The 27,434-nt window shown below is 33.6% G+C and overlaps 2 protein-coding genes across 3 annotated transcripts; both read right to left on the reverse strand.

The window, feature by feature from the left end:
* Positions 1-6,362: 6,362 nt before the first annotated feature.
* LOC25500774 (eukaryotic translation initiation factor 1A) lies at positions 6,363-7,139 on the reverse strand. The gene has a single exon (XM_013589260.2). It carries the CDS (start codon positions 6,991-6,993, stop codon positions 6,553-6,555), a length of 441 nt encoding a protein of 146 aa, XP_013444714.1. The 5' UTR covers positions 6,994-7,139; the 3' UTR covers positions 6,363-6,552.
* Positions 7,140-10,722: 3,583 nt separating this feature from the next.
* On the reverse strand, positions 10,723-14,771 carry LOC25500775 (BTB/POZ domain-containing protein POB1). 2 transcript variants are annotated; one of them, XM_024772518.2, is made up of 7 exons: positions 14,348-14,771; positions 13,444-13,560; positions 13,015-13,062; positions 12,812-12,942; positions 12,658-12,721; positions 12,278-12,557; positions 10,723-11,781 (listed from the first exon to the last, which is right to left on the reverse strand). In XM_024772518.2, the coding sequence occupies exons 1-7, from the start codon at positions 14,595-14,597 to the stop codon at positions 10,968-10,970; spliced, it is 1,704 nt and encodes a 567-aa protein (XP_024628286.1). In that variant the 5' UTR covers positions 14,598-14,771; the 3' UTR covers positions 10,723-10,967. The 2 variants fall into 2 exon arrangements, with proteins under 2 accessions (XP_024628286.1, XP_013444715.1); XM_013589261.3 differs by lacking the exon at positions 13,015-13,062 and having other exon boundaries at positions 14,348-14,769.
* Positions 14,772-27,434: the final 12,663 nt, after the last annotated feature.

A 27,434-nucleotide genomic window follows, 5' to 3' on the forward strand; every position in this document is an offset into this window, starting at 1 on the left:
AAATTCCAGCAAAGCTTCAAGTTGGTAGCTTGATTCAAACTTATGAGGGATCTTAAGTTTAAACCACCCTGCTTCCAATGTCTACACACCTTCTTCCAAGAGACTGAAATTAATTTCCTTTTGTCTTTGTCTCCACTCTAGATGAAATTCCTAATCTCTTTTTCAAGATCTTTGAGAAGAGAAATAGGCCAGGCATAAATAGAGATACTATAGGTTAGCATACTATGAATAACAAATTGCACCAACTGGACTCTACCTGCCATAGATAACAAACTTGCCTTCCAATTTGAAAGTTTAAGTTTGATTCTATCTGCAATTTGAAAGTTTAACTCATGGTGACTTAGGTACAAAGTTCACGATGATCAAACATACTCATCAAACTTTTAGATTTCTCAAAAAATCACTTATCAGATCAAATTCTAAATGTTTATTGTACTTTACTATACATATGAATAGAGGGACATATATGGCTGCAAAGATGATACTAATTGCTTCTTTGATGAAAAATGATTGCATTCTTTATTTTATTTTTTAAAGCTTTATTGAAAGAAATATCAGTCTTAACATATACTATAATCAAATATTTTTGACAAATGAGCTTGTGTATGGATACACAAATTTAACAACCAGGTATCCTAAAAAAGCTGGGTGAAACAATCCTTTTCAGATTATAGAATCTGTAGCCTGAATTTTATGTTTGGATTACAGTATCCGGGAACATTATGTATATAGTTTGAACCCCTGCTCTTTCCTTCACTTCTGCATTTCAGTTTCAATAACCAAAAAGCACCCAAAATTCCTCCAAATCTGAAACCCACTACATTCTGTCCTTTTTCATCAAATTTGCTCTAATTCATCACGTTCAAACATCTAATTTTGTGTGTTTTTATTTCTTCTTTCGTACTAGTATTGTTCCGATTTTAGACTTCGAAAAATGTGTTTCATGTTTTCAGATTCTAAAATTTGAAAACATTCCAAATATACATAGTTATTGATTTCTCATGTATTTTCGTGATTTTCTCAATCTTTCAAAAACGGAAAGATGTCTAGATGGCGTTAGGGGGAACAAAGTCTCAGCCATTGTCTTTATTAGGCAGGAACCTGGGATGAGATGCAGAGTTGAGAGCGAAGCCTCTCAGCCATAACATGAGTCACCACTAGAGGTGAATGAATTCGAGGAAGAGAAGGAATAGGCACATCCACAACAGGATTTGGAGTCATATCCCAGAGGCTCGTACGATACATCTTCCTTGCCATTGCACGCAGACCATGTCTGTAGACCATTTGGGAGGGAGATGCACAATACCTCCGTCCTAGTTTTATTTATTTTTAATTTAATTTATTTTCTTTTCTTATATTATATTGCTTCTAATTAATTCTGATATTCCTTTAGTTCCATTACATACTGAATGTGTCAGCAACATAAAGAAGATCACCGTGATGAAGACTCAAGATGAAAGATGATTCAAGGACGCCATTAGTCACAATGTCTTGGCTAACCTCACCACCATAGGCTATTGTTTACTTGATCATGGCTTGCTGTCGACATTTTAAAAGAGGTGGTACATGGAGAGTAGTAGCTTCCATCCCCCGATTGGCGAGATGAAAGTGACATTGGATGATGTGTCATGTCTACTACATTTTCCCACCCACGACCGACCGTTCACCAAAAAATAATCAACCATGAAAGGTCTGATGTGATGGTGGATCATCTTGGATGTGGCCCGGAGGATGTCGACCAAAAAGTTCAAAATACCAGAGTGGTTCATGCATGATTCAACTTCCTGAAACACGAGTTCAAGAGATATCTGTATTAAGGAAATGCTAGTGATAGAACGGGTGAGGAAGTGGGAAGAGAGATGCACATACATACACTACACCATCTAAGTGGGAATAGAGATATCATGGACCTTGATTTGGTTGATGACTTATCTTGGAGGGTTTGTGCTCTAGCTTACTTGTATATTGCCTGCTAGTTTAAGACGAGGCAGCTGGCTAGTTAAATGACACATCGCTTCAAGTAACATATTCATGCGATTATTTTATTAATTGTTCAAAATATCATATTCGACGTTGTTAACTGAACGGTATATATTGCTACAAACATGCATCTTTCAGCACTTTCTGGGTATTGACACTCAAAATTGTGAGGTTGAGGTTGAGGATCCATGTGCAAACTATTTTTGTCCAACTAGGGGCATGCTAGTAATAGATATGTATCAAATGAGTTTGAATCTGTTACAACCTTGGGATGTTTCTACCCTTAGAAAGTCATTGCGGCATAGACGAGCTCGACAATATATGTCTCTATTATAGATGGATCAAATGTGGACCTCATATGCAGTGGTGCATCCAGAACCCTAATTTAGGGGTGTAAATTTTTTAACTTAGCATATATAATACAATTTATGAAGAGTGTTGCGTGTACATTATAAATTGAGTTATAATTTACTGATTTACATCTATTTAAAAATGAGAGGATACAAGTTAACAAGCATGTGGATACCTTGTAGCGTTGTGCCTCTAATTCAAGTTGTTGAACTAAAGTGGGTTTTAGAACAATGTTTATAAGATTTTGATGATAACAATGTATGAAAGAATGTTTTCGTACTCTAATATGTGCTCAAGAATGCAGTATAATAGAATTAAATTCTAACATCAAAGTCAAGTTCTTGATTCTGATACATCAAGTTCTTAGCACAATGGAAAGCATTTCAAGAGAAACATTGAAAACTTTTAAAGGCATAGAAGATGATACAGAGAAAGGTCAACATAAAGTCAAACTCTGATCAGAAGATGTTCTAAGGACTCAGATAATAACAAGCTCGATGGACTCAATATCTGAAGGAAGCAAGTTCCGCAGGACACGTTTGTAGTCTGGATGACTCTAACTGATTTTGTCTTCTTCTGATGGAAGGTTGTTTTTGAGTTCTGATAGCACTGTTTGTCTTCTTCTGACCACGTGCAGAAGCAAACATAGAACTTCAATGGCAAAGAGAATGTAACAAATCATTTCATAAGAAGAAAATGACTTTTATAGTATTATTCAATGACATTATCCATTTGAGGCAAAGTTTCAAATTTAAATCAAAGCTTCTTGAGGACGATTTTGATGAGTTGACAACCTTCAAACAATGGTTCCCTCATTTCTCTCTTATATAAGAACTTGAGCAGTTTGAAGAAAAAAAAAACAAGAGACCACATATTTTACATGTGCCAAAATTCTGTCAAATTCAAAAGTGCACAGACACTCATAAAATTACTCTTTTGTAATGTAAAAGTCCTCTTGTGTAAGACAAGGAAGTCTCTGACTTATGTGTTAGATCAATTGCAATCTTGTGTGATTATAGTAAAAAATCTCTTGAAAGTGCAAGGGGACTTCTTGCATTTTTCTCACCTTCACAAGTTTATGAAAAATACTCGTGTAGCACTAGAAAGCGACGTGTGTGAAAGAGAATTTGATTGTTTTGAAAAGATGAATTGTTGGGCAAGTGGAGAGAAATACCAAGAAAGAGGAGGGTGACAGTTTGGGGAGAGAGAGGAGGAAGATAACGTGATTTAGTAATGCTGGTTTAAAGAAAAAAGATGATGATAATGATAATCTGTTGGGGAGTGGATTCCCAATCGGAGATTTTGTCCACCACCGTTAAACACTCTCCTTTTTTATGATGCAATGACATCAATAGTACGAGATAATGTGGGGATAGGTTATAGCTCACTTAGTATGTGTTTGGATTAACTTTCGCAAGGCAAATATCACATCCTGAGGTAAGCTAGATGTAAAAATCTTGAAGCTACAAAAGTAAACTTTTGTAAAAGCCATGAAAATTTACCGTGATTTTAGAAAAACCACCGCAAAAAAAAATACTAACAATTGTCATTAATATTATTTTTTTTGGACTAAATTCACTAATATGCTGTGGCACACCTAACATAGACTTCTGTTAGTCACTCCAATGGTCTACTGAGAAAGACTCGATATAGTGAGGAATGAGATATAAACCTTGTCCTATAGGACTCTCGAGTATATTATATCCCACATTTTCATCCTCCTTGCAACTCCGCTCCATTTATCATTTGAAGCAAATGGTGTTTATAATCTTAAATTGGGACTTTAATTTGTGCTAGTCAAATGTAATATAGTCGTTTGAAATCGGTTAAAAAATTTAGAGTTTGGCAAACAATCAAATGATTCACATTTCTGCAATCCAGAACAAACTTGGGGTACCAGTTGGTTTTCATTCAGCGATTCGAATTTGACAATTGCAGCAACATATCTATCACAGCAAATCCGGATTCATGGAAATGTTCCAATACTATCATACATACATTACTATGATGAGACTGTTTACGGAAATCAAACTCTCTATCATTTGAACCACCAGACATTGGTTACATAATCTAACCTACTCGTTCGTAATTTTTCATCGTCGCACAATCAAAACTACATATTATAAAAAAGAAGACATTGTATATGAGGAGGAAGAAACTAAGATTCGGCTGGAAATTTCATGTCAACTCTGGCATTTGCATTTCATAGTCAACTCTCATAAGCATGCATTTCACAATTCACCCACATCCAGTTTTGATTAAGCAAAAGCAGGACCGACAAAGATAAACCACACAAACAATTGACTGGGAAATAAGTTCCACAGCTATTCTTGTGATCTTCGGCATATAAAATACATGAGCAAATCACATCCATAGGAAAAGAACAAATGCTCATTATCAAAATAAGTCAGCCACGTAACTAATTTTTGAACAATTGTATTAACCTTACCAAATCTACATCGATTGATAATTGAAAAATAACTAACAAATCCTTATCCTAACAAAATACCTGAGACTTTGGATGAAAATCAACAGCACACATTCTGAATATATTAGAGCATTTAGACGAAAATCAAGCACCTCAAATTTACTTAAACACGTTAAAAATAAGAAACTCAAAATTCGAACAGTCAAATTTCCATCTAATAATTGTGATTTGCAGATTAGTTGCAACAAGGAATCCAGATTTACTAACATTATCTTAGACTAAACCGCACAAAATATGAAAATTGATGGGCTCATGAACAGCTTGCTTAAAACACAGATAATTATACACCAGAAACTATGAAAACTGTGAAGTCTGAGATTCAAATCACACACCATGATTAGACTTCACATATCAAGCTATTGCAATAAGACTGAAGCATTCATACAAAAGAAAAATGAAAAGAATTCACATGTCAAGATATATTGACATGACTATAAGCTGAAGCCACACAGTTCAATTTCCATCTAACAACCCTGATTTGTTTTTTTTTTTTGAAGAGGCAACAACCCTGATTTGTTGCATGCAATGGATTTGTAAATTTGTGAACACAAGGAATCTAGATTCACCAACACTGTCTAATCTTTAGAGCAGACCACGCATCCTAAGTTAAAAATTGCAGGGCTTGTGAACAGCTTGATTCAAAAACAGATAACTATGCAACAGAAACGATGAAAAACTGCCAAGACTGAACGATTAATATCATAGACACTAAAAGATTTCACAAATCAAATAATTGCAATGAGATTGAAGATTCATATCACAGAACAATGATAAGTTTTAACATGTCAAGTTATCGCCAAACATAACTCCTCCAAAACAACTACAACAATCAACCTCAAGCCAAATTTCCTAACAATGCTAATCATTTCATCTAATGAAAAGAAATATACAGGGCAGGGAAACACCCACCAATAAAAATCACTTAAAATCATATTAGCTATTATCTACACTCTCATTCCAACACCCAAGAACCAAACCAAAATCCAGTACATCCCTCCAAAATAACCATACATCACAACACAACCATCTTTCTGAATAAAAAATACAACACACTAAACAAACAGAAAACACAACAACAACAACAACAGAAAACACAACACACGGTATCAAGGTTTCAAAAGAAAATCCACAACCAGTAACCAAAATCAAATCAACTACATCCTTTCAAAACAACCACCACATGATAATAGAACAAAAACAAACAGCAACTACAACAAAACAGCAAGCACACAATATTACGGTTTCAAAAGAATATCCACAACCACAGCAACCCAAAAAATCATGATTTTTTTTTTATATCTTTATTCTCATTTCAACATCCCAAGAACAAAAACCAAAATCAACTACACCCCTCCAAATCATACACCACAACACAATCATCAGCTAAAATACAACACGCAGTAGAAAACAACAACAACCAGATAGTATCAGCTATCAAAAGTTTCAAAAGAATATCAACAACCATAGTAACCCACAATCACAAAATTATCACAATTGAAGCCGCATCAATCGCAATAGAAACATAACAGAAAAAAAACTAAGATAACAACAATTTATCATATTATTTCGCATTAAAATTCAGCATAATACCATATGATTATCTCACAATACAACATTAAAATTCAAAACACATCAACAATAAAATCACTACCCATTACATAACATCATCATCATGATCATACCATAAAACTTATAAAAAAAACCCATCTTTTGAACAAAAAAACACGAACCCCTCAAATCTTATCAATATCCTCATCTTCAAACTCAATATAATCATTCCCATCACCCTCATCATCATCCCCATCAATCCCACCACCAATTCCTTCATTAAGCCTCACACTATCCGGAAGCTCGCTATACGCCTTCAACAATCTGGCCTCATCCGGCATATACTTCAAGATCACATCAGCCTTATCATCCTGATAATCACGCAACCCAACAAGAATAATATCCCCAGCAGCAATCCAAACCTTCTTGTGCATCTTTCCACGGATATGACAGAGACGCTTTGTTCCATCGATACACATCGCTTCACAACGACCGTTTCCAAGCATACGAAGAACCTGTGCGTATTCTTGACCATCTTCCTTGAAAACAAGCTCACGCTTTTCGTCATCGGCTTCGTTCTTTCCTCTCTTGCGATTCTTTCCTCCCTTTCCCTTGTTCTTCGGCATGGTTGAAGGTTGATGAGAGAGAAAGAGAGAAAGAGAGAGAGAGAGAGAGATTGAAACCCTAACCCTAGTTTTTTGAGATTGTGATTTGGGAAATTTTGATGAGTGTGTGTGGGTAATAAAGGTAGGGTAAGCGTGTGGGATTGAAACGACTGAGTCGGTTTTGTTAAATAGACGGTTTTGACCTTGTGTATTTGCTGAAATTTCTCTCTCTTTTTTTATTTTTATTTTCAACGGTTTGGCTTATTTTTTACTTGATTCCCACGTAAAATATGGTGTACTAACATTTTCTTTTACAAAAATAAATAATATTTATTTATTTAAATTGATAGACAATAAGATTTTTTTTTTGGTGGTGAGACAATAAAGTAGATTGATTCAAGATAATCTTAAAATTGTAAAAAACAAAAGCGAGTAAGCAAAAATAATTTGAGTTTCAAGTTTTGAGTCGAGTAGGACTTGATGTATGAAAGAAGAAAAAAAAATTCAGGCTAACTTCACCACTAATATGTGACATGCTAAATGAACAAGTTACTTTCTACATCAATAATATTTCGCGCATGATTAAATTGTATATGACATCAAAATCATGACAAAAAAATTATTTAATATTTTTTAATCTCAACGTGACTCTATAGTTGAGATGATATGCGTGGATTTAATAAGTCACATGAGTTTATGATTATGTGCCATTGAGGAGGGATCCACGTAGAAACCCACATGTTCATTTAACATTTTGTCTCATAACGGCTGAAGTTAACTATGTGACCATTTTAACTAATTATTCTTTTTTCGAATTGTTTGCCAAAAAGAAACAAAAAAAAGAACTTGTGATCCTCTAATTAATGTTATAATGTCGTCTATTCTACTTCAAATAATGAAAAGTCTACACCTCCTTTCATAGTATAAAGAAGCAATTAATGTTCTCTATGCCACCTGAAAAGTGTTCTAGGTCTAATGGTTTTAGTATGAGATTTTACCAACATCTTTTAAAAATTTATGAAGTATTGACATTTTTCTAAGAGTTGCCTTAATACAAATTCCTTTCAGACACCCTAAATATGACAAACATAACGTTCATCCAGACGAATTGTAGAAACAAGCGTGAAAATTCCAAATCAACCTGGATGCCCTTGCGTCTCATTTGTTTAAGTCAAATATTATCCAAACAACAATTTCTTGGCATCACCTATGGGTCATAACCTAAGTTATGTGTGGAGCAGTAGTTTTAACGGAAAATTTATTGTATGTGCAGGATCTCGATGGTGCATCGGGTCAGGTGCAAACATCGCCATATTGGAGGAACCATGGCTTGTTGACGGTGGTCGCATATCTTGTGCCAATCAAGGTAGTTTTCACTTTAGAAATACAACGGTTGATAACTTGATTGATAACACAAATAAGGCTTGGAGTCAAGAATTTTTGAGTACTTGTTTGAGTAGTTTTCACCACCCTCAATGATAAACATGAAGGTATGACAGAATGTGACAAAACTAGTATGTAAATCTTGAATAGAGTTGTCCATTTACTTAACGATTGGAACGCGGCCAATAGCATCACCACTCGGAGCCAACCCAACAGGTCGGATACAAAGAACGCCACTGCAACCGTGAACTTGAGCAATGTAGGAGCATGTTAGGTTAGTGTCTGTTATTGAATTTGGTTTGTGGTATTGAACTATAAGTGTTTTTATAATTTTTAATTTAAAAACTTTGTTATTGAGTTTAGTCAAAGGCAACCCAATTCTCTTATTGATGTTCCAGTATGTATTGAACAATTGATTATGAATGAAATGCTATAAGTATACTTTCCTTAAAGAAATATGGATTATTTTAATAGATCACATTATGTCTTTATGGTCTTAAGTCTTTGATAATGAGAAGATTAACTTTGAGACAAGAAATCTAACTGTGTTAGTATTTTTTGTTAGTAGAGAGAGTTGAACCGATAATCCCTTTATCACTCAAATCTGTATGTTCCTCCCTTAAACCACCAAACCAACTTATCACTCAATTTCTAATTGTGATAATGTTTTAATACTTAAAGCACCAATTTGGAAAAGTAAAAGATGCAAGAATAAATTAAGAAAATACTTTAAATTTATTTAAAAATAAATAAAATAATTTTTTTTGAATAAAGTTAAGAGTGGGAATCTTATTCCTTGAGACAAATGCAAGATTCAATTTGGTTCATGAGAAAAATATAAGAATAGTTTAGTCCTTTAGTCAAATAAATATGGACAACTTAGTTTTTATGTGAACCATCGTTGGAAAATTGTTTTTTTATGATTATATCGTTTGCAAAATATAATTAGGTTTATGATTATAATTAAAATTAGACAATTTAGTTCTTGAAATTAAAAGCAATAAATCACTCTACAATAGAAAAGTTCTTAACTAGTTTTTCCTTCAACCAATCGTTTAATTTAAGGTTCTGCGTAGTAGTTCGGTTGATGAGTTAAGAGACGTTGAAGGCGATTTACAAAAAAAAATATCTTTATCGATCCCTAGAATTTTTCATTTTTCATTTTTCTCGAACAATTTACTACTAATAATTAACATTTGCATTGCATGTTAACAAATCACCTATTTTAGGCTAGTTGTCTAAATAAGGGGTGATGTTTTTCGTCACTACTTGTTTTACTCTCATTTTATACATCTGTCAACTTTTCTTTTTATGCTCATTATATTTATCCCTTTTTTCCCCATATATATATATATATACTTGCATTTTATATGAATGTAAATATGACGTGAAAATAGTATGAAACACTCGATTCCCATGAAAACGTAAACCTTGTCTCATGTATATCACCAAATAAGCATGGTGGCATTTGTGCACAAATTACCTCTATCATGCTATCCTTGTGTTTCTCTAGAAAAGATATTAAAGTGACGTGACTTTGTAAATTAATGTACACCATGCCTTTGATCGTGTGTGAATTGGATTCCACATCCTTCCTTGGTTCTTTTAAGAATTAGAATAGAATACGATTCACCAAATCTCGTGTGTTTTAAATACGAGATTAGAAATTCAACCGTGAGACCTTTGAGTAAGTGTTCAATTGATTTAATCTTTTCACCAAATCTCAACATTTTCATGTCTCCACTCATTGTTAAATTTTAATTAAAAATTTAATTATTAGACGGTGCATGTGATTGTGAATGTATTCATCTATTGTTAGACACTATAAGATCAATCAACAATAGTTGGGTCTAACAGAAAAACTGAACTCCTACAACATGATGAATCAATATTTAAATTTCGACTGAGAGATGTCTATATTTAATATCTAACACTTTAAAAATCGGTATGAGTCTCTTAAATTAACCTCTTAAATACTATGGGAAGAATATTAGAAAATCAACCTCAATTTATATTTTATATTTGTCTACGATTCAAAATAGAAACAATAAGTACAGGCAGAAATATTGTAATTAGAACTAAAGATAAAGATAAAAAAAATCTCAAGCCAAACAAGTGAGTTTCTTACAACACCCATATCAAAACAAATTGATTATGTCCTTCAGTGCCTTTAGGCATGTTTTGTCCAATCTTGTGCCATATTATGCACATGAGCGACATTAAACCAAGCCTGCAAAAGAACAACTTTTGGGCTGATCACAAAAATGGAAGGCAAGTTCAGGAAACCTAGATAACTGATAACTCCATGCATAATCTAGATAATAAAACCATGGTCCTCCTAACTATCCTTTCGATTTCATGCAACAGTAGACACCTAATGCACATGGTCTAGATAGATATTGAACACTACTACAGAAAGTTAACTTACAGAACAGTATTAGAAAAGGTTAACTAACACAACAATATCACAGAAGGTTAATTGACAGAACAAAAGCCCCAAAAGAAGAAGACATTGACAGAACAATATTACAACAGATGAGTATTCGACATCTAAAACAGGTCAGAGATACCAACTGCAATAAAAAGATTACAAATTGGAATCCGCATGTGTGTCACTGTCTGATGGTGAGCTCGGCCCTTAGGTGTAGAACGCCATTAATGAAGTAAAGACAATCCTCAGCCATGAACGAAGTCCAGGGGATCGCAAACAAGTTTCTGTAGCCAACAGCCTTGCCACCTGTGAATGTGTAATTGCCCTTGTATTTGCTAACAAACTCCTCTGTTGGTCTTGACCTTGCCGCAAATTCATAGTCCACCGTGAAGCTCACTGATCCCTTTTCCTGCATTCCCAAAAACAGCCCAAAGCAATGGAAAGAACTTTGTTGATCCATGTTACAATGTGCTGACAGAAAAAACCCTTGTCCACCCAAGTGAAAAGCCTGAGAATAAACCCGGCCAGATGGGAACAAATTGGAACACTCCTCCCGCTTTAGATCCAAGTATACTACACACTGCTGGCGGGGAAGTTCAAATTCAACCACCTTGACAGGACGATATTTGTATGCCCTCTCCAAGAAACGACGGCTCGAGCAAGCAGGCTCTTCAGCTGCCAGTGACCGTTGGCGATGTGGAACCTCTGCCTTGAAAAATAGAGCCTCCAGGACAAGCTTGGATGAAACATCATGTTCAAAGTCACTACAGGTTAAGACCTTCTTAAGCTTTCGGCAGGTCATATGAGGGAAGCGGATAAATCGTGCAAGCCGCAAGCCTAGGACTTCTCGCCTTTCTTCCAGATTGCCGTACTGGTGTCTAGCCCACTTCAGCACAAAGTCATAAACAGCATCTTCTGATGCAACCTGGAGATCATCACTAGATAATATTGCCTCTACTCCGGCTAGGGGCAAGTTCATAACCTCTTCCTGGAACCTGGTCATATACATGATGTATAATTATTAGCATTTAGCATTAAAAAAGAAATATGATATTCAGATGAAGCCAATGAAGAACTACAAAAGAAACATGTGTTTTTTTTCTAAAGAATAGAAATTTAGAATCAATAAGGTAAAAGAGAATTAGATGTTTCCTGAAAGACTTTTTGTCATGGAATCCAACAATAGAGTTCTCTAAAATGTGTATAACTATGAAGTTGACTATTCAAAAGTAACAGCCGTCCACAAAAAGAAAGAGTTCCAACAATACATACACAAATACGCAGTTTAATAAATGTTTTGCCCCCCCCCCCCCCCCACACACACACACACACACACCTCTCTAGTCCCTGACAAGTCAATAGAAAGAACTTCTTAAAAGAGAAAAGATAGTACTGTATAGGAATAGCTAGAAGAGAAAAAACATATTAGAGTTTGCAGTGCTTGAATCTAAGCTAATGCAATTCAAATTAAATAAAAAAACAAACACTTGCTTGGTTATATCCTTGTATCGGCTAGCAAGATACTGCTTTGCCGCATCAGTTAGTGGTTGAACTGCATCAGCCATTAAGACACTAGATGGCAGCTCCAGGTAAAGCAATGCAGATTCAGGTGTCATTTGCATATTTCGCAACAACCGACTACAATATCTCATGCATGAAGCAACTTCAAATTTATCGGCAGCCATCAAAACATCCAGCAAACCAGGTGCTGTCTTAATGCTCAATGTGTTACTGTACATAAAGTTTAGTAGCTCCATGAGAGCAGCTTCTTCTGTAACATGCAAAAGAAGTATACCACGTTTAGGTGACTATTTGAGGGCAAATTAAATGATAAGGCAAAAACTATAAAAAGTTCACATCAATGTTTATACCAGAGGCATTAATTCTAAGGGTGACATGTCTCAGTTCCGATTCCCTCATCCCATTCGAAAAAAGCTGCAAAAGGTAAATAAACACTGCTAAGAAAACATATTTTTGGCAGAACTATACAATGTACAATATAAAGATATAGAGAACTTGGTCTACCTTATAGAAGAACGGGCTTTTAGCAGCCAAGATCGGAGAACTGATATGTAGGGTTTTAACTCTAACAACTGCAGGTTCAGAGTAATCCATGCCCAGGTTGGGTTCATCATTGTCGTTTACAGCCTCATCACCTATGTTAACATTTTCAAAATCAGACGTGTTCACATTTTCAAAATCAGACATGTCATGAACAGCCTCATCACCTAAGTCATTTACAGCCTCATCACCTAAGTCATTTACAGCCTCATCACCTAGGTTAACATTTTCAAAATCAGACGTGTTCATAGAGTAATACTGATAGCTTCATACTCAATGAAAGAACATTTTTCCCACTTACAAGCCAAGAGAAAATATCATGCTTTCCGTAACAGAATAATTTCCTTACTAAATTATACCCTAATTTCATAAATTAATAGTGATCATCTTCAAAATCATGGTATTTCATTGAGAAAATGTAGTGTTTTGAACCCCTCCATAAAACAAGATCTTAATAAGCAGCAATGAAATGGAAGATACAAACAAAGGGGCATGAAATATACAAACAAAGGGGCATGGGGGTAGGGGAGAGAACAAGTAAGAATATCTTAGACCTAATAATTAATAACTCAAGTATTGCGCAATTAAGATAATACCAGAAGGGGATTCTTCAACCATTGCAACAACTTCTTCCTCCTGATTTTCAGAAGCCACACAATCATCCATGTCAGGTTGGTTCCCATTCAAAATCTGCTCATCCGGCAGATCCCCAACTGCAAACAGAAGACCATATAATATCAGGTTACAACGCTGCATGATGAGAAAATAAACAAACCAACACAAACATTTTCCAACATACACAAAAATATCACATAATACCCAAACATCCATCCATTAAAAGAACCAAGCTTTTTTCTGCAACTTTGGACCCGGTAACAATCATTTTTAAATTTCTACTTACTTTGGACCCAGTAACAATCACTTTCAAATTTCTACTTATGCAATACATTTTCCCAAAAATCACACCACTCTCCAGATTTATAATTACATTTGGTAGCATCCCATTAACGGAAAACACACACAAATTTGTGTTTTTCCCTTCCAACCCATTTTTTCCTCAAATAATCATATTTTTCCTTCACAAAAATGATTATAAATCTAGAATCATCCTATTTTCATTTTCATCACTGGGCAACCTAGAAACCCTAACAAATAAACCCAAAATAAAATAAAAAAACAATTTTTCATCAAAATACACAAATTTATGTTTTCCCTTCTAACCCATTTATTCCTTCACACAATAATTTTTTTTCTTCCCTAAAAATCATTACAAATCTACAACCAAACCCTTTTCATTTTCATCACTAAAGAACCTAAAAGATAAACCCACAATTAAAAATAAATAAATCCATCAAAATAAACCCATAATAAAAAAATATCATTTTTTCGTCAAATTAAACAAACCCATGAGCAAAAAATTCAATTTTTCATCAAAATAAACAAACCATAATGACAAAATTAAATTTTTGAACAAAAATGAAAACCTAGATAGAACAATACCGTTTTCTTTCTTGATATCTTCACGTCTCCTCTTCCTATGCCTCGCCCAATCAGCAATAGAGGTACAATTTTCAGAATCAGGTTGAGGATCAACTGGATCGGCCATGATTTCAATCCTCAAAACCCTATCAGAAAAATTACTATCATTGAAAGCAAATCCGAAATCGGCGTCGGAGCTAGAACCACCGTGAGCCCATTCGGATTCCATCACCGTAACCGGATCAAACAGATCGGAATTCAAATCCTTCATGAATGAATAAATTAAAGAAAGGGATTTTTGAGACAGAGAAGAGGGAACGGAAAAAACCCTAAGATAAGGTTGGAAATTGAAACGAAGTGGGTTTAATATAGAAGATTGTGAAAAATGAAAAAACCGTTGTAATAACAAAAATTTGTTTCAATATATGTTTCAGGAAATGAAAAAATGTCTTTAACTCTCTCTTCTAAATATATATTCTTGTAGTTTGCATTTATTTTTTCTTATGAGTTGCTTAAATATGTTTTTACTCCCTTTTTTTTTTTACTAATGTTTTTACACTCAAAAAAATGTTTTTGCTCCTACTATGAGACTTTTTTAAAAGATTTGTTTGTCCTGTATTTTCATATTTATTAATCTTTATTTTATTTTTTGAATGTTGCTCTTCGTCCAGCACTTTCCGCTCGGGCCCTGCAGCGTTGCTTAAATTACCCCTGCGTAAGTTAAGTCAGGCAGCGTGTCTTAACTTGCGCACGTTGTATTTTGTGCGTCACTTAAGCAACGCAGCGTGAATTAACTCACGCAGCAGTTACTTAAGTCGTTTATCAGCAAAACATAGACAAAGTTCCTCAATTTTCCAACTTCTCCAAACACGAAATTTTCCCCTCCAAGTGCGATTTTCACCATTCTTGCGCCATTTAAAGCCAATTTCTCCCACAATATCAAGTAAGTGATGATTACCCTACTTCATTGCATTTAGCTTGTAGAAATTTTAGTTTTTTTTTTTGAAGAAATATAACATTTTTAGGTTTTTATAAATTTTGCTTGCATGTTAGTTTTGATGATTGTTAGTGATGAATTAACTTAGGAATTGTTGTTTAGAAGTTGTTTAGAGTACAATGTGGTAGTTTAGGGTTTACAAATTGTTAGATTACCTGGTTGTTTAAAAATTGCACACTATGTGTTTGGTAAAATGTCTTTATGGTAATTATTTTGTTTTTTTGGATTGTAAAATATCAAATTAGTTAGCATATCGTTTGTTAATTTTGATTATAATATGTTTGACTGCATTGTGGTAGTTTACGGATTGAAATGACATTGTTGGAATTTTAGTGTTGTTGTTGAATTGTTGGAAATGACACAATGTGCGTGTGAAAATGTATCATTGAATTTGTGTTATGCTAAATGTTGTGCATATATGTCTCGGAGGAATACGTATTAGAGACCGCCTGAGCCGCCTCAGGATAGGAGTGACAGACTTAGGGCAGGGAGGCCTGCCCCTACTGGTAGTGCACGGAGGGAGAAACAAGCAGTACGCCCTCCTATGGTTGGTCGAGGGAGAGGTGGGGGAACGAGACTTGCTAGAGTTGATGCTGCAGGGGGGTTAACGTCACAGACGGGTCCATCCCAGACGGTGCACCCGACACAGTATCAGGAGGATTATCAAAGTGTATGAACAGGAGCATGATCAGGCCTATCATTTTCAGGAGTCTCAGCCTCAGTTGTATCAGTTTGATGCGTATCAGCAGCATCGGTATGAGGATCATCATGAGCAGCCTGGTATTGAGCAGGAGCAGCCTGATATTGAGTAGCCTCAGCAGCATGATGGTGGGGCTCGTTTTCAGGGGATGCCGAGGGTGGTGTACGAGGCCGGACCGGACGAATATGCAGGGGGGCCTTCTGAGCTGACGCTTTTACCTCACTTTGATGGACATGTGGCATGCAGAGTCTGGGTCGATGTCGATGTAACTATAATTTAATTATTATTTTTCTTATTTAATGTTAGAATTAAAATTTATGTTAGCATATATTTAATGTTTGATTTACTTATTATTTATTTAACGGTGGTGTTTGTTGTTTTTTGTTTTTGTATTTCAGTTTCGAACACCATTTTCCTAACAGGGTAATATTAAACTCTCTCAACCTACTAACACTCATCCCTCCATACTCCTTTTTTATACACAAAGAATTCCAACCAATCCAAGTTATTTTTCTTTTATCCTCACTTCCCCCCAAAAAAAAATTATTTAACATAAATGGAAGAGATTATACCTGAAGGAGCTTTGAAAAAGGAAAGTGCATAAACAGAAAGAGCAGTTAGGACGGACTTTAGAAGGATTAGGCGGTCACCAAAAGAAATGAACCGACTATGCCAAGCAGACAATCTAGATTTAATTCGATTAACAACAGGTTTCCAAAATAATAATCGGCGAGGATCATCGTCAATCAGAAGGCCCAAATAGAGGAACGATACTTTACCCAATTTGTAACCCAACACAGAAGCTGCTTCAGACAACCAAGAGGCATTAATATTGACCCCTACCAGAGAGCTTTTATGATAATTAACTTTCAGGCCAGACATAGCCTCAAACAACACGAGAATAGCTCTCAATGCATGAACATTGGCACAACTTTTCTTCCCAATGAGGAGCGTATCATCAGCAAACTGAAGATGAGACACAGACATTGAATTAGCGCCCCCCACAGAGTACCCCATAAAAATATCTACTTCAGCCATTGTTTGGATCAAAACATTCAACCCTTATGCTGCTAATAAAAACAAAAAGGGAGATATAGGGTCACCCTAGCAAAGACCCCGATCAAGAGAGAACTCCTCCGTCAGGCTACCATTCACCAAAACTGATGCAGTAGCGGTGCAAACACACTCTTTTATATTCTTTATTTTCATTTTAAGTGTTGGTTATTTAAATTTATATATTTTTTAATTGTCCTTTGAAGAAAATTTATGTTCTTATACATGAAGATGTGTTTGATCCGCTAAACAGTAAGTATTATACATAACAACAATCAATAAACTTTAATGGTATTGAATAATTTTTTATCTTATAAGATTTTTTATGGACAAAAGATTATTTTGGTATTCTAAACAATTTGTATGTGAGATAAAAAGTTGTATTTTGGTTTAGTGAGGAACAAGAATTTCAGTTTTTATCATGTCTTTTGCATCCGGTTTGTCATATGCCCAATAAATAGTTCTACAAATCAAACATTGTACAACTAGAGTTGTTTTGTCTTGTACTTAATTTTTTTAGAAGATCAAACACATCATAACTCTCTAGCAATATAATAGATGGATGGATTTATTTATTTATTTTCTTCAAACACATTATTTATCTATGTCCATAAATATTACTAATCTTTTTTTGATGTACAAAATAAACGCATTAAATTTATTGATATTTTTTTATTATATTTGAAATAGGTCAAGGTTGCGTATAATAAAAGACAAGGGTCCATGAGTTAGCTGATAAAATTGTTAGGCAGAACGTCAAGATCATGGTTCAATTCACGTCTTATCTACTTGTGTGTGTGAGTTTCAATAATTTGTTATTTCGTCTACCTAAAAAAAACAGAGGGAAGTAAGAAATAGGTCAAGGTTGTGTATAATAAAAGACAAGGGTCCATGAGTTAGCTGACAAAATTGTTAAAATTGTTAGGCAGAACATCAAGATCAGAGTTCAATTCACGTCTTATCTACTTGTGTGTGTGAGTTTCAATAATTATTTGCTATTTTGTCTATCTAAAAAAACAGAGGGAAGTAAGAGTATTAAAGGTAAAAAGGTCAACCATTTCTAAAGTTTAGGTTTAAATGCACCTTTGGTCCTTCTATTTTTAAAAAGAACGAAGTTTTGGTCCCCCCATTTAACTTTTTCGGAAGTATGAATTGGGACCTTAATATCAACGACCTATTTTCTGTAAAAGAAACTTATGAGTTGATATCTAATTTTGCAGTTGTAGCAGATTACTATCTGTATTAAGTTAGTTGGAACAATTTGGTCGTTGAAGATTTTGTTATTTGTGAGGAGATTACTTAATGATTTGATTCCAACAAACTTTTTTGAAATGTGACATAGTTAACATTTATCTATAATGCACAAATTTTGGAAGACTAAAAGTGTATTTATGCCTAAAATTTACTAGCTTTTTTGAAATGTGTAAACAATCTTAAAATGAAAATTAAAAATTAAAAATTATTGTATCTCTTTCTTTGATGAAAAAAATAGTATATATATTATTAATTTCGTCAATTTGTATTAAAATAAATCTTACTATTATATTATATATATAAAGGGGTGATGAATTTTGGTTGGACTTTCTAGAGTAATGCTATATTGTAGGTCTTACTTAAAAAAAAAATAAGAAGAATTTATGTTAATATTTAATATATTGTTGGTGTTTTGGATCGACATTTGACCCATTTACTTAGGCCCAATACCATTCAAAGCTCAAACGCCACGTTTGGCAAAGATACTTGCGGCACACCCCTTACATGCAAGGGGGGTACACGAAGCGAAAGAGATTGGTTCAAACGAACCACAACGTCTCTCTCCACGTTCCTGCAATAAACACCCTGGCGAACGAACCACAACGTCTCTCTCCACGTTCCTGCAATAAACACCCTGGCGGTTACACTTTCCACGATTTCGTAACCGCCAGAGTCAGGTGTGCCATTACAACGGCTCTGCAGCCCTCCACCTCTATAAATAGGGGACTTAATGGAGTCCCCAAGGTAGAATTTATCTCTTCATCTAAACCCTCATTCCCTCTGATCTCTACTTACTTGAGCGTCTGAGTGCCTGCAGGTACACACCCCATCCGCTCCAAAAAAAACTTTGGCGCATTTCACCACCACTTAAACCACCACATTCAAAGCACCGGCAGTCACCTTCTGATCATGTACGATCAGTTGGTGACAATGAGAAAGATAAATTTGGTTTGGTGGGGTTGTTACAATTCTAAAGTCACAACTCACAAACACATACATATACTTTTAATCAAAATTGAAATTTTATATAAAAAAAAAAAAAAATCACCTTCATAAATTACACGCATTAGTACAATAAAATAGTGGATAGGATTTCTTAAAAAAAATAATCTATTGATGTTTAAGTATGACATTTATGATATATGCTTGGAACTTTGCATGATTTAAAGAATGTGATGTGATGCGAAAGAAAAATAAAAGAATGTTGGGAACTATTTTTTTTTGGAAGGAAGAATGTTGGGAACTATTGTATTGTTAGGAGATACGACATTGCATAACCAACCATCTTTAAATCATGTATTGATTGATGAACACACCTTCATCGTCTTCGATTTTAGTTTCCAAGTAGCTTCATCATCATGTGAATCTCCCTATTCAACAACCATGATTGTTGTAATTTTATTACTCCTCAAGGATCTGACATCTCGATCAACTATACGGACCGACTCAAACTGATAAGCTAAATCTAACTTCAAATCAATGATTTTCAATTCCACTGACTGAAAAGGATCTGGTATGAATTTCCTCAACTGAGAGACATGGTCTAATATGTATGAGTATCTGAAATGGTCCAGTATACCTCGGGTTGTTTCTATATCCTAAATACTCATCGTAACCCCAACTTAGGTGTACCCTTAGGAAGACATGATCACATTCGCTAATACTCTAAGGGTCTCCTACTTTTATTGCATAACTTTTCTATCGACTTTGTGTCGTTCTCATATTTTCATGGATAGATTTAACCTTCAAAGTGGTCTCTTGAATAATATTTGGTCTCAATAACCTTTATCTCCAACTTCTACCCAACATAAATGAGTCATACACTTCCGTCCATATAATGCTTCATATGGAGCCATTCTTATGCTGGAATGATAACTGTTGTCGTTGGCAAGCTCAATCAGAGGTAAATGGTTACTCCAGTTTCCTCTGTCTTCCATAATACAAGCACAAAGCCTATCATCTCTGTCTGACCGTCTGTTTGAGGATGATGGGATGTACGCATCTTGAGTTGGGTCCTTAAAGCCCTTTAAATGCTTTCCAAAATTGGGAAGTAAAGATGGGACCCCTATCTAACACAATACTCATTATAACCCCATGCAACTTAACAAAATCTGAGATGAACAGTTTTACATACTGCAATGCCTTATAGGTGGATTTAACTGGTAGGAAATGAGCAAATTTGGTTAAGCGATCGACAATTACCCAAATTGAATCATGACCTCTTTGAGTACGAGGTAATCCACCTACAAGGTCCATGGATATTTGTTCCCATTTTCATTGTGGAATCTCCAAATGTTCAAGTAATTATGCAGGTCTCTGGTGCTCAATCTTAACTTGTTGGCAAACTATGCACCTTGCAACAAACTCAACAATTTTTGTTTTCATTCTGGGACACCAATAGTCTTTGTTCAAATCATGACACATCTTGGTCGCACCGGGGTGAATAGAAAAATTACTCTTATGGATCTCTTCTAGAATTAATCTCTTTCATTCTGCAACATTAGAAACACATATTGTGCCTTTAAATAATATTGCTTCATCCGGTGCTAGGGTAAATCAGGTTCCCCATTCTCCTTTTAAGATCCAAATCCAATTCCTAAGCGTGTGCAATCCTTGATCGTAAATACATGTGATTTCCAACCTATACAATAGAATTCCACTCTCTACTTATGTGACATCAAGGTTGAGATCTCTGGACCTTTCATACAAATTGCACATATGTATCATCAGTTCTGCTCTAAGTAAGGTCTTCTTACTTAAAGCGTTTGCTACTACTTTTGCTTTTCCTAGATGATACTTCAAGTCAAAGTCAAAGTCTTTCAAATATTTCATTCATCTCCCATGTCTCGTATTCATTTCTCTTTGGTCGAACAAATACTTCAGACTCTTATGGTCACTAAAGAGATCAAACTAAGCACCATACAAGTGATGTCTCCACACCTTCAATGCATGGTCTATTGCTGCTAACTCAAGGTCATGAGTAAGATAATTCTTTTCATGAGTGTTGAGTTGTCTAGAGGCATAAGTTGCTACATCGTCGCCTTGCATTAATACGATGTCAAGTCCCTTGGATAATGCATCACATAACACAATATATCTCTTAGCAAATAATAATATTTAAGTACAAAATAATTTGCAAATCAAAACAGACAACACCTCCCTCACAGATCCCGTTGTACTTTTTTTTTTTGGCTTTCGCACCAGTTTCCGACTTACCAAAGGTGAACGACTAATTCGGCTCATGCGTGGAGACATGCGCACTGGTCAAGCGGTGTTCCCCTGAAAATTGAACCATGTATTCCTCGGATACGTCCTTGGAAGGAGCTCCTTGCCACTGGAGTCCAAACAACTTGGTTGATCCCGTTGGACTTTAGGGTACTTCAAATACAATGTCTGAATTGATTAGTGCATAAATCTTACGAGGTTTGGTGGACATTCAAATATGTCGGAGGATTTACGTATCGACCCGAACAATTTATTTTGTTTTACCGTTTTTATCATGTCTATTGTATAATTTGAAAACTTTTTGTTTTTTAAAGTAAATCTTAGGCCTGCCAAGCATTCAAATATTAGAGTAATGACATAACAATTTTTTTTAGAGTCTTATACATTTCTATTGTTTAATGAGTTATGGTTTTTATAGAGTATATTTTAGTCGAAATAGGAGTTTTAGCTTTCCATTCTAGTTACTCGCTCCGTCCCTTATTAAATGACATGTTTGATAATATACAATTTTGATCTGACATACTTTAACTGTATTTTTATACTAATATACAAAGATAAATAATAGGCTTAATTAATGATTTAGTCCCTTAAGTTATTTGTTGGTTACATTTTGGTCCCATAAGATATTAACATTACGTTTTGGTCCCTTAACTTGTAATATGTTAGTCAAATAAATCCTTTCCGTTAAATTTTATAAAAAAAACTATTAATCTTCATCATTGAACCCAGAATTCATCACTCTTCATCATCAAAACTCAAAATTCATCACCCATTCATCTTCATCATTAAATCCAGTAATTAATTTTTTCCCCAAAGATAAAGCTTTTAGCTCCAAATATTTCTATGGCTTTTAAGTTGGAAGATTTGTTGTTATTGTTGTTGTTTTTATTGTGCTATGAATGAAAAGAGATGAGGTTGTTATTGTTGGACTTGTTATAAGTAAATGATGTAATGAATTGGGGTAGACGAGAGAATGAAGAATTGGGGTAAAAGAGATGAGGTTGTTACCGTAACTGGGAAAGGTAATCCACATGAAGTATGAATGTGAATCCATGAAGTTGATTTGAAGTTTGATAAACATGGTTTTGAATTTGGGAAAAATTGAACATTCAAGTTTTAATTGAATTATAGAGTTTGTTGGGGTTTTATTTTTTGATTTTTTTGAGTTTGATGTTGAAGGGAGGTGATGAAGTTTTTAGATTTTTCAATGGAGCTAATGAATAGAGTTGATGAAGGTGGTGAATTTTATTGAAATTCTGGATTTAATGATGAAAGGGATGAAGATTAACAGATTTTCACCCAATTTAACGGAAATGATTTATTTGACTAACAGACTATAAGTTAGGGGACCAAAACGTAACATTAATAACTTATGGGATCAAAATGTAACCAACAAATAATTTAAGGGACCAAATCATTAATTAAGCCTAAATAATGTCATATAAGATATTGTTGGATTCGTCTCGATGAATATTTTCAAAATATTAATTTTTCATAATTCTTTTAAACAGATAATTAAGATATTAAAGATAAAAAATATGAATCGGTATATGTGTCAGAATCAATTAGGTCATCTAATAAGGGACGGAGGGAATAACTTTCTAGAGCAGCGTAATGCAAACCTTGTGAGGTGTAGTGTAATCATGATATGCAGGGCCGTTCCTACAAAAATGGAGGCTCGGCTCTCAAATAAAAATAGGCCCCTAGTCAAAATAAAAACACAATTTTTTTAAAAGAGCAAAAAAAATATATAATGTTTTTTATTTAATTTTTTGAGAGAATAATTATCATGTTTGTTTTTTTTAAGAAATAATTATAATATTTGTTGTTAGAGTTTATTGGAAGAAGAGGAGATAATATTTAGGATATATAAACCTCAAATCCATAAAAATTAGGCAAAAAAAGAAGCCCTATTTTGCTGGAAAAAAATTAAATGAAAAAATAAAAATCAACCCTCACAAGAGTTGAACCATACACAAGTTTGACATCTCCAAATTTTACCACTAGAGTCATGACGTCCATGTTGTAAACTTTTCAATGCTATTGGTATATACTAAAATTTTCAGTACATTATATATATATATATATATAAACAAAAAAAAAAATTGGGCCTCAAAATTGGGAAGACTCAACTCAATAGAGTTGTTTGCACCTCCCTCGTAGACGGCCGTCATGATATGTTTGGGAATTCCAGTTAAATAATTATTAATGCCATTACTACTCCTTTTCTTTCATGTCTCCACCATAAAACCACCATCACAGGTCAACATTAAATCAGACCTAGTCTCTCCATTCGATAACCATTAGCCAAAATAACCATCTGACTAAACCTAGTCTCCTTCCAGAAAACTTTAGGCAACTTTTATAAAAACATAATTTTAAAATGAGTTAACTTGAAAATGGTCATTTTTTAAAGTGAGTTTTCGTACCACCTTAGGGCACTTTTAGAAGCGCCACCACTCAATGAGATGACAACTTGGGAAAAAGAAATTATATGGTAGAAGTATCCATCAGCAAATTATTTCATATCATGTAATTTTTTATATTTAATTATTTTAAAATTTTGAATTAAAATTTCCCATCCATTCCACTTCACCCATACTTTTCATAGTTAGCTGCTAGAATACCTAGTAAGTTTAAGGTACACACCCATTCTGGTAGAAGGTGAAACTCGATGAGGAAACCCTAAACATAAACAACCAAGCCATGGAGGATTCCTTCCTAGCTTCCACTTATTTTAGATTATTAGACAAACAAATATTATCAAAATTTGTTTACATTAAATTCTGTGTATGGAATAATTTTTGGATTGAGACTGATCCTCTACTAGCTTCCTTGGCAGTCTAAGTTATCACACATTGTTCCTTGGCAATTAAAGAACGGATGGGAGAATAACTTATATCTGATTAGAAATATGAATTTTATGATTTCTATGAATTTTATGATTTCTCACATCTTTAGAGAAGATAATCACTATGCAAATAAATTAGTCAACTTAGAATTAGCAGTTGTCAATTTCACCTAGTGAAATTTTATTCCTTTAGAAATTTTAGAAGACTTAACTAAAAATAGGTTAGGTCTCCAAATTATAGATTTTGCTCATTGTTTTGAGTGTCAGGTTTCGCCCTCCCTCTTTGTAATCCTTTTTCTCTTTAATATATTTTGGGCCCCTTTCCTCCTTGGACACACCTTTTTGATAAAAGAAAACATATATATTTACACATGCTTCAGTGGAATTGTATTATAATACCACTTTATGAATTGTGAAATTGTATTATAATATCACTTTAAGATTTCTTCCTAAAATATCTTATAAAAAAATATAATTTGATTTGTTACACAAGTATGATCGTGACGTTGTAAACATATTAATTCTTCATAATAAAATAGAAAAAAATCTTATTTCCACAAAAAATATAATAATATACGATATATATTTCCATAAAAAAATAATATATATACAATACAGATACACTTCCTTAAGAAATTTATACACAAACGTACAACTCTTGAGAATTGACAATGATATGTCGGCTACATAAGAAGTAGGGTGTTCGCGGACTGAATTGGTTCTTCTGAGGACAAATCAATCAATTTAATCCCTTCAGTTTTGTTATTTGTTTATCCAATTAATTTATATTTATTCGATTTGTTGCAAAATTCTTTCCCAAAAAAGAGACATGGAAGTTGACCTCACCTATAAAAAAAATAATGCATAACGTTAGTGAAGAAAAACTCTACAATCGAATATAGTCATATATATAATTATAATTATAAACTGAAAAATAAAATAAAAGTTTGAAAGGAAGAAGAACGGTATGAATTTAATTTGTGCATAGGTTTGACAATGTTCTATCCATATGGAGCTCCCTTCAATCCAATACGAAAACATCAAGGTATTCTCATCTCCCAATTCATGCAAACCTTTGACCTTTGAACTTTAAGAAAATTGTTACAAAGTCAGAGGTATTCATGAACTAGCAGCAGAGGACTACCATCATCTCCTTTTAGAATTGGATTTTAGGGAACTCCATCTAAACTGACACTTATACTAACAAACTAACAATCACTTTGTGATACGAATATATAAAGGAGAGAAAGCAATGATATATATATATATATATATATATATATATATATATATATATATATATATATATATATATATATATATATATATATAGAAGAGAGAAAGCAAGGATTGGAATAACCATCATTGAGAGGCCTCAGTTTATATAGGCTTAAAAATAAAACTTTAACCAAATCTAAACCATTAGATATAATGTATAAAATATGTTAAAAAATATAAAATAAGATATTGATGTAAAATAAATATGTTTTATATAATAAGAAAATATCTTGATGGAAATTTAATAGGAAAATATTTTGTGTTTATATTCAGTTTTTTTTTTTTTGATAAATACATAAGTTGATGAACTTAGAAAAGGTCAAAATGTCTACATAGTATGGGTTACAATATTAGGAGGTAAAATAAACCGGATTTGGATTTTAAAGAAGATGTTGGTCCTCAATTAAGGTTTAGGAAAACGTATATGTTGGTTTTCAATTAAGGTTTGGAAAAACGTATATATTTTATTAAATGGAATGTAATCGCATTAGCCTTCTCTATTCCTTTTTCTTTCGATGGTTTTGGCCTAGTACCCCTCTTGTAAACATTTTTTCGTTTTTTTTTTAAATTTTTTTTTAATAATATTACATATTGGAAAGACGGTAGAGGATAAGGGCTTCTGTTGGGTGCCAACTTAGTTGGGATGTTTCATATCCTCTCGAATACCTGACCTTTCTCTTGGCCTTATAAAAAAAAAGTTTAGAATATCTCAAAAAACTTCTAAAATAAAGACGTATATTTCCAAAAAAAAAAATTGAAACATGATCTTAATTTTTTATATAATTTTTTTTTTAATTTTTATTATGTTAACCCTCTGCTTCATTCCAATTAAAAAATATCTTGATTAGAATTTGTTAGGAAAATAATGTGTTTATATTTAGGCTAAAATATTGTTTTGGTCTCTGCAAATATGCCTCGTTTTGGTTTTAGTCCCTACAATTTTTTTTTGTTGTTTTTGGTCCCTGCAAATATGCCTCATTTTGGTTTTGGTCCCTGGCTCCACTTTTGTGATGATTTGCACACGTGGCACATGATGCTGAACCCATTTATTAGAGAAATAGTCCCTGCAAAATCTTTTGATTTTGAAAAAGGTCCCTGGGAACTATTTCCAAAAACAAAATATTTTGCAGGGACCAAAAACAACAATTTTTTTTTTTACAGGGACTAAAACCAAAACGAAGCATATTTGCAGGGACCAAAACCATATTTTAGCCTTATCTTATATTTATTGATTTTCTTTCTGTAAAATCATAAGTTGATGAAATTAGAAGAGGTCTTGATATCTAGAGAGTTTGGTTACAATATATTTTTTTGTCAAAAGGTTGGTTACGTACAATATTATGATGTACTATAAACCATTTAGACATTAAATAAGATAATTGTGCTCGATTAAGGTTGGGAAACATATATTTTGTACTAAATTGCATATAATCACCGTTTAGAATATTTCTAAAAACCTCTCAAAAAAGAATAGGAAGAAAAACATCTTGAAATTGAAAGGTGGCTCTTAATTTTTTATATAAAAGGTACATTTTTATTTTTATTTTTATGTTAGCCATTCGATTCACTACAATTAAAAAAGATCAACTGCTCTCAATAAATTTTGATTACACATGCTTCAATGAAATTATACTATAATATATCACTGTATGATTTTTTTTTGTTTCAAAATCCTTAGAGAAAATATAATTCGATTTGTTTCACAAAATTGAGTGTGACGTTGTAAACATAATAAATCTTTATAATAAAA

The sequence above is a fragment of the Medicago truncatula genome, chromosome 8 (genome assembly GCF_003473485.1).
Source record: "Medicago truncatula cultivar Jemalong A17 chromosome 8, MtrunA17r5.0-ANR, whole genome shotgun sequence".
In the NCBI taxonomy this organism is placed as follows: domain Eukaryota; kingdom Viridiplantae; phylum Streptophyta; class Magnoliopsida; order Fabales; family Fabaceae; genus Medicago; species Medicago truncatula.